Raw genomic sequence first — 7,768 nt, forward strand, 5'->3', positions numbered from 1 at the left:
ACAGAGTTGAAACTTTCTAGAGCAGCTGAAACAAACAAAAAACAAACACTTTTGGTTTTAAACCTTTAGATTTAATTTTTCTTTACTCTGGAAAAAAAAAACTGAAATATGGGAGGGCATCTGCAATGAAATCCCACACCAACAAAAATTATTCACAAATAAAGAATATCATACAAAACATGTCTTGTAACACTGTTAAATAAGGGCAGGACTATAGCTAACGCTTCCTGAATTAGGGGTTCGGTGGCTGCTGTGTGCTTCCTCATAGAAAAGAGCAGGCATGCACTACAGTGACAGAGGAGAAAAAAAAAAAGATCTACTTTTACAGATGAGGGAGATGGGAATGGCAGACAGGTAAACCATGGGCAATGCACAAACAGGGCACTGCAGATTCCAACAGTGGGACCTCATTTTTGCAGCTCCTCTTTGTAAGAGTGGAGAAAGAACGAGGACAGGAGGGTGATCAGTGTATTTCGTAGGTGTAACTATTCCTGTAATGCCCTAGTTGACAATCTGTGTTGCTCTTTCCCTTCTCTCTCTACTGCATTTGTTCATTGGTCACGGCAAAGACCGGAGCATCCCTGGAATGATATGCCAGCAAGTTGTTTGTTTTAAATGCACAGATCTGCCAAGTTTTGTGTGCAAAAACATAATAATGTCAACAACAACAACAAAAAAGAAATCTCACATTAATCTCCGGCTGGGATAAAATGATTAGTTATTATATCAAAGCTGGCTTCGGAAAAACCTTCAGAGTAAATGGTCACATGTGATTTGTGCAGCTGAGTACAGCACCATGGCAACAGAGACAAGAATATGAAACCCCTTTGAGCTGCTACAGAAACCTCCCTCCGTCTGTGTGCCTCACACACCCACACGTCGTCCAGGAGCTTCGAGGTGGAGTTTTTATGTATGAAAATGGAAACGACGACCAATAAAAAAAAAAAAAAAAGACACTAAAAAAAATATATCACCCACTTCAAAAAAAAGAAAGAAAATTAAAAATCTATACACATTGCATGTTCTCATTAAAGTGACTGAGCCTGTTAGAATTCTAGACAGTAGTTGGATTTAGCAGCAAATTCACTTGTCAATAAATATAGATGTACAGTGTACAAATGTCTCTCTGGAGCCAGTTTCAGACTAAACTTGGGACGGGGTCAGACCGTGGATAGCCCCCCCACCTCGCAAAAAAAAAAAAAAAATTCTGGAGGGGGACTGAAGGTGACTACGACGTTCCACGCCAACTCTCATCTCCAAGTTCTGATCCAGCGGCAAGACTGTACAGCCAGTATATCGTTCCCAAATAACCGTATCCAGTCCAGAGATTTTAAAACAGCATGCTTTGTCTTCTGCTTTTTCCATTGCCTGATGGGAAACAGAAAAATAAAGTCTTTAAATATCGATTCAGCTATTTTAAATGACAGAAATCTGCATTTCCCAACTATTCCGGGCTATTTGATAAGCAAATTGGAGAAAACGACATCCAAATAACAAGGTTAAAAAGTAACTTACTTATCACAGTGACTGCGATTTAACCTGTTCGGTGGGTTTGCCCACACAGAAATAAACAATGGTATACACATTTCATTTTTAAATATCACCGTTATCGTGACATCTCTGCTTTGGTCATATAAATCGGCAGGTTCCAGGTGCTCTGCGGTCATAAACAGGAAGTGTAATGTGGGCTACAACTTGAGCCTTTGTTAGCCTGTATTTGTTCACATTTCATGATCCTTCACAGGTCTTTGCACTAGTTGTTTACAGTGTACAAATTTTACAAATACAGTGGTTTGTTTTGTTTTTTTAATTTACATGTGAGCATCAGTCTTTGAAGGACAGCATAAAATTTCAGGAAGTAGAATGTAACAAAATTTACAAGTACATGTTTAATTATACATGTGGCGCTATGGCGGTTTAATATAGTTAATCCTCATAATGAGTTTATGCAGATTGTGGCAATTATGTTAAAGTATCTCAACTTCCTCCATGAGCTGTGTCTATTTGGCCAATTGAGTGGGCCGGGCTACAAAACCTTACGCTTGCACTTGTCTCTTTTCGCTCACTCAGTTTCTGTGCTTCCCACTTCCCCTCTTCTCGATTCTTTATTCCTCACCTGATTCGGGGTATGATGAGTTCCGATAGCCGGGATCTCTCTGCAGCTGCACCTCCTTCAGTGTGAATATGGATACGGCTGCCAAAGACACAGTCAGTCAGTGCAACAGAAGAAGAAGACGTGCCGGGTGAACAGTGTTTCTGTTACAAGGCTGTAAGTGATCCTCTCTGTACACTGCAATACCCTTCAAGTTGTACTGAGCGGATCGTGCCAAGTCTGCATTACTGCATTCACCGTTTCATTACTCACTCTCTGGCAGCGTGTGCACACGTGGCCCCAGGCTCCTGAAGTATGGCTGCCTCATTGCTTCATCAGCAGAGATCCTCTTCTTCGATTCATACTGAAATTTAGGGCAACAAAAGAAAAAGTTTCAGCCATTAAAACAAAAGAACTGGCTCAGCAGCGTGCAATCGCATGCGAATGTGTTGGCACGCCTTCTTTCCAAATACACAGTCCTGACATAGCTGCGAAATGTGTCACATGTTTTTGGCGTCTCTTTAATACCTGGCAGATATGGCGAGACTTACTTTTAGGAATGACATCAGCAGGTCGATTCCATCATTGTCCAACCTGTGCGTGTGGGGGAGGGGTGGGACAAGAGTTTGGAGGTGGAAAAAAGAACAGGAGGGATGGGGGGGGGTCAGTAAAGGTGGGCTGACTCATGGATAAAGGCGAGTGTTAAGGAAGTCAAACAGAGTCAACTATTCCACAGGATTTCCTTACAGGAAATGATAAAGAGCACACGCTCCTAACTACACAAACCTCCAACACTCGTGTCTAACTAAAAGCTAAAACAGCTCTGCTTACAAGCTCTCCTCTTATATTTGTGTCTCACAAGAAACACTTTTCCACCTCCAGTCATCAGACAACCAGGCAAGAGAGGTGAATGGAGGGGTAACGGTAAGGTTTATATAACTGCTCCATAAATACCTGAAACAACCAGCAGCAACACAGCCTAAGCTGGGACATGTTGCATCTGGTGTAAAAGTAAAGTTATTAAGATAAAATGAGAGAAAAAAGTATCAGGCTTACCTGGGGGCATGATTAATGAGGGACTGTGCCTTGTACTTGTGGAACTTGTAGGACTTGAACTCATCAATGGAGGATATTCCAGGCCAGCTGTCTTCTGTAGGAGTGCCTGTGGAGGGACATTTAATAGACCTTGTTAGAGCCCGCGTCAGCTGGATGGGGCTTTTTCATGGAGCCGCGGAGGGGGGACAAGGCTACATGCCAGGGTTAATGCGATTAAAGGCTCTGGTTAAAAGTCTGAACGCTCCTCTGTCAGCAGAGGGCAGCACTCACCTAGCAGCCTGAAGATGAGGTGCAGCTCATCCTCCACTGTGGAGCCCGGGAACAGCGGCCTGCCTGCAGCCATCTCATAGAATATACAGCCCACACCCCTGACAGAATGACACAAACAGGTGGGAAAGGTCACAAAGATGCATCTGACTGAAGCTTAAACAGCAGCCTGACTCAACAGGTGTTCCATCTCTAAACCAACCCTGACGTTTCTCTCAATTGAAGATCGGGGAAACCATTTACAGCTGCATTGTCTTAACAGAGAGGCTGTGTCCATCAGCAGCAAAGTCTCTTTACACTCGCCTGCTCATAAGGGCGCAAACTAAACGAAATGAGCTCCAGACACCTGTGCCCGTTCCACAAATCACTGAAGTGGCAATTTCACAACAGAAAACCAATCTGAGAGGATCACATCGGCCTGCGCCGTCGCTGTGCAGCCATATGGAAATAAGAGAGTAACCACGAGCATCGTTAGCGTTTCCTAATAGTTGCAATCCCCCCCCCGTCGAGCGAGGCCCACTCACCACATGTCGATCTGTGTGGAGTACTCGGAGGAGCCGAGCAGCACGTCGGGGGGCCGATACCAAAGCGTTACCACCTCGTTAGAGTACGTTTTAGTGGGCACAGACTTCGCCCTCGCCAGGCCTGTGGAGCAGAAATATGGACATATTGGAAAAATGTCATGAAATTCATACAAAGGAAGCCATTTAGAATACTCCAAATATTCATCGGTTTAAAAAAAAATAGCTCTGTAGAAACATTTTAATGTAATGTATTGATTTTTTACCAAAGTCAGCCAGTTTTAGTTCTCCTCTGTCATTGATGAGCAGATTTTGGGGCTTCAGGTCTCTGTGGAGAACTTTCCGCCTGTGACAGTAGGCCAAGCCTCGCAGGATCTGGAAGAGGAAAATCTAAAGGAAGAGATTTTCTCGATCAGTACATATGATCGTGTTGATAAAGTTATTATAAAATAGTGATGATCGAGCCTTGCTGCGTGTGGAAAGTTGGAGGCCAATCGCTCACACACATTTTGGTCATGTGCCAAAATACTACGCGCTGATACGAGATCACCAACAGTACTGAGGTCTTGTATTTCTGTCTACTTAATGAGGATGTGGTTAACAAAAAAAACGACTGGTAACTGAAATTACTGTTAGCCAGGAAGAAAACAATTAGAAAAAAATTGACAAAAACCAGAATCACCAGGCCTCAAACGATGGATCCGCACCATCGGTGATATATCTATGCGATGGAACAGGTGACCTTTAGCCTAAGCTCACTTTACTTAAAAGTGCGAGAATTCATAATACATCAAGTAAAATTATATGGACCCAAATATATATGTATGCTTAGTTGGGGTTGTTTTTTTTTCTGTCCATGAACTAAAAACTCTAAAATAAAGAGTTAAAAAAACAGTGGTGATCAGCAAAGTAATATATTGCAGATGCACAATCATGAATGAAATTCTTTAATTAAATACTCTAAAAACAGCGATGTTTAAAGAAGGTTGCAGCAGCCCATTTTACTTATCCCCTTGGGCCTACACTTCTCCACCAGGGGGCACACTGACAATGCTTCTTGCACCCACACCAGCAGCTACAAACTCTTGACAGGTGATGAAGGTGCTCAGGCCAGCAGGCAGCCTGCGGAGTCTCACCTTGACATTCTGCATGCTCAGGATGTTCCCACAGTCATCCATGTACTGCTTAAGGTCTTTGTCCTAGAAGAGAGGAAGGGCGTTAGAGCGGGGACGCTACAGGCACACAAACTGCAACAGTTGGTAAGCCTTCATACTCCGCACAGAGTCATGAATAATAATAACGTCGAATATTTTAATCTAAGCATCCCTGCAGAGAACATCGTGAGTCATGCAGGAGGGAGGCTGCAGAAGTTTTGCTGGTCTCACCAGGTATTCAAACACCAGTGTGAGCGACTTGTCTGTGTGGACGATGTCGTGCAGCGTCACAATGTTGCCGTGCTTCAGGTCCTTCAGTAGAGACACTAAGAACACACACGCAGAAAAAAAGAAGAAGAAGAAGAAGAAGACAGCTGTTACAGCGAGGGTGTGATTACACTCAGCTTATTTTCTATTCTCTCAAAGTAACATTAACCAACATTTGCTTTACTTCTTGCTCTGATGCCTCTGTGTTCACGCTGATTAAGCCAAGAGAGGTTTATTTATAAATCCTTCAATCTTACAAAAATGTTTGAGACTTACAAAGAAAGCTTATCTGGCTCAAATTAATCAACAAAGTCTCAAAACAAGAGCGTGCTGCCAACACCGCTCTCCATATAAGGTCGCATAAAACTTGCAAAATAAAAGAAGAAAATGCCTCCAGTTCAACCCCAGTGAAGGATCCACATAAATCGAGCGATTTTCACAGATGACAAACTCAACGTTTTTTTGTGAAACGTGCTAAACCTGGTGATGAAGAAACTTGAATAAATACATTTATCCATCTAAAAAAACAAAGCACCGTCAGTGAGCGCAAACTGAATTTACTCAAGCTGCCAGAAGATGACACTGAAATACAGTGCTTTGCAAAACTCTTAAGCCACGGCTCATTTCTTTACATTTGGTAGGAAACTGGGAAATAGGTGCAACGATTTATTAAAAGCATAAATGGAAATGAAGCGTATAAGGCATAAAGAAAGTTTGTAGAATTGTAAATAATCTTCAGGAAACGTTCTTTTTGAAAGACATTCAAAGCTCTTCTTTGGATGTTGGCTGCCTTGTATTCAATTCTTTGTCAATGCTTGAATAAAGCCGAGGTCAGTCTGTGACTAAGTGTCGCATTGTGTGATTTTCTGTCCAGGTATGCTTTCACTGCACTGGCAGAAACAAACACTGCCAGTCAGGCACTGCACGATCAAAATCTGACTTTATTTGCATTCGTAATTTCACCAATTTTGACAAGATCTCCAACATCGCTGTCTGAAACGCAGCCCTGATTCATGGCAGCGTCTCCAGTGTGTTTTACAGATGGATGCAGACACTCCTGACCTTCTCTGTACATACTGACAACGACTTGAACCAAAAATGTCAAATTTGGTTTCATCACTTCGTAAGACGTGTAAGTCAGTGATTTTCAGTTCACTTCTTGTGTAATGTGGCATGCCACAGCATTTTCTCACTATTCTTCTTCTTGACAAATAGCTTCTTGATAGCTCTCCCTCCACTGAGACCACGTCTGATGAGGCTTCAGCAAACAACAAGCAGGGCCAGATGCATCTCTCAGGTCATGTGACAGGTCTTTGCTGGACTGTTTTCCTATTTCTTAAGGATATGACTTCAAAATTGAGTTCATCTGTTGTAGACACATTTTTTTAGGTCTATCACTTCGTTTGTCAATCACTTGTGCAGTTTCCTCAAATTTGTTTTAATCACACTGCACACCACATAAAGAGTTTTAGGCTAATAGCTCTTTGGGAATCACCTTGTTGGTGCAAAAATATTATTTCAAGCATGTTAAACTGTGTAATCTTTAGCTAATATCTAAGTGTAACTAAGTGGATAGAGATACGATTTAAAATCGGTCCTCGCTAGGGATGGGTACCGGTATCCGGTGCCATGATGGCACCGGTTCTGACATAAACGGTAGTAACCAGACCGAAAAGCAGCGCACATTTCGGTGCTTTATTTCGGTGCTTTTTTTCCTGAGATGTCATACACTTTGGATTCCAGCCAATCATTTTACATTTGCAAGCGTAGTAGGCGGGGCCAGGTACGTAGGTTCTTTTAGAGCAGAGCTACAGATTAAAAATGCCCAAGGCAAAGCGGTCAAAGTCTGGCTGTACTTCACAGCAAAAGATGCAAACTCAGCAGCCTGCAACAAGTGCTTTAAGGTGATACTGTGCAAAGGAGGTAACACCTCGAATCTGATGAAACACCTGGCGACGCATAGCGTTTTTGTTAAAAGCCGAGAAATGCACCGTATTTGATAGCTTGCTGCGAGACCTCACACCGAGCACATCTACTGCGGGTGTGGTGCCTGTTATCGGTCCCGGAGTCAGCAACATCCCCCAAGAACCTGAAGAGGAGAGTCCTGGCCCCTAGCCCTGCCAGTGTAGCAGAAATGATGACGGCTGATGATGGCAGCAGCAGCCGTTCTTCTCTGCGTGAGTAGCTTAATGTTGTTCGTGTAATTTACGTTGAGTACGCTAACCACATTATTAAATTAATGCATGTAAGGTGAACTAGCAAACACCATCATAGTTACATGCGGCTGTCTTCTTGTTTGATGGCAGATACTCCCTTCACCCTGGCCAAAAAGGCTAAAATAACCAAAGAAAAAGTGGGAAACAGCTGAACATGAGAGGTTTTTGGATAAAGTTTTTTTTTTTTTTTTTCAT

At 42.7% G+C, this 7,768-nt stretch overlaps 1 protein-coding gene across 3 annotated transcripts in view; it reads right to left on the reverse strand.

Annotated features, from left to right (window-relative positions):
* Positions 1 to 49: 49 nt before the first annotated feature.
* Positions 50 to 7,768, reverse strand: part of LOC146382855 (cyclin-dependent kinase 17-like) — a 39,267-nt gene continuing 31,548 nt past the window's right edge. For all 3 annotated transcript variants that reach the window (XM_084933818.1, XM_084933816.1, XM_084933817.1), the window contains exons 8-17: positions 5,322 to 5,416; positions 5,073 to 5,135; positions 4,203 to 4,326; positions 3,940 to 4,060; positions 3,419 to 3,516; positions 3,149 to 3,254; positions 2,644 to 2,686; positions 2,366 to 2,456; positions 2,117 to 2,194; positions 50 to 1,368 (exon numbers count right to left, since the gene is read on the reverse strand). In XM_084933818.1, the coding sequence (XP_084789944.1) occupies positions 1,331 to 1,368; positions 2,117 to 2,194; positions 2,366 to 2,456; positions 2,644 to 2,686; positions 3,149 to 3,254; positions 3,419 to 3,516; positions 3,940 to 4,060; positions 4,203 to 4,326; positions 5,073 to 5,135; positions 5,322 to 5,416 (857 nt within the window). In that variant the 3' untranslated portion in view covers positions 50 to 1,330. The remainder of the gene's footprint in view (positions 1,369 to 2,116; positions 2,195 to 2,365; positions 2,457 to 2,643; positions 2,687 to 3,148; positions 3,255 to 3,418; positions 3,517 to 3,939; positions 4,061 to 4,202; positions 4,327 to 5,072; positions 5,136 to 5,321; positions 5,417 to 7,768) is intronic.

Source organism: Perissodus microlepis, chromosome 7 (assembly GCF_051167445.1).
Source record: "Perissodus microlepis isolate ML-2025 ecotype Zambia chromosome 7, ASM5116744v1, whole genome shotgun sequence".
NCBI classification, from domain to species: Eukaryota; Metazoa; Chordata; class Actinopteri; order Cichliformes; family Cichlidae; genus Perissodus; species Perissodus microlepis.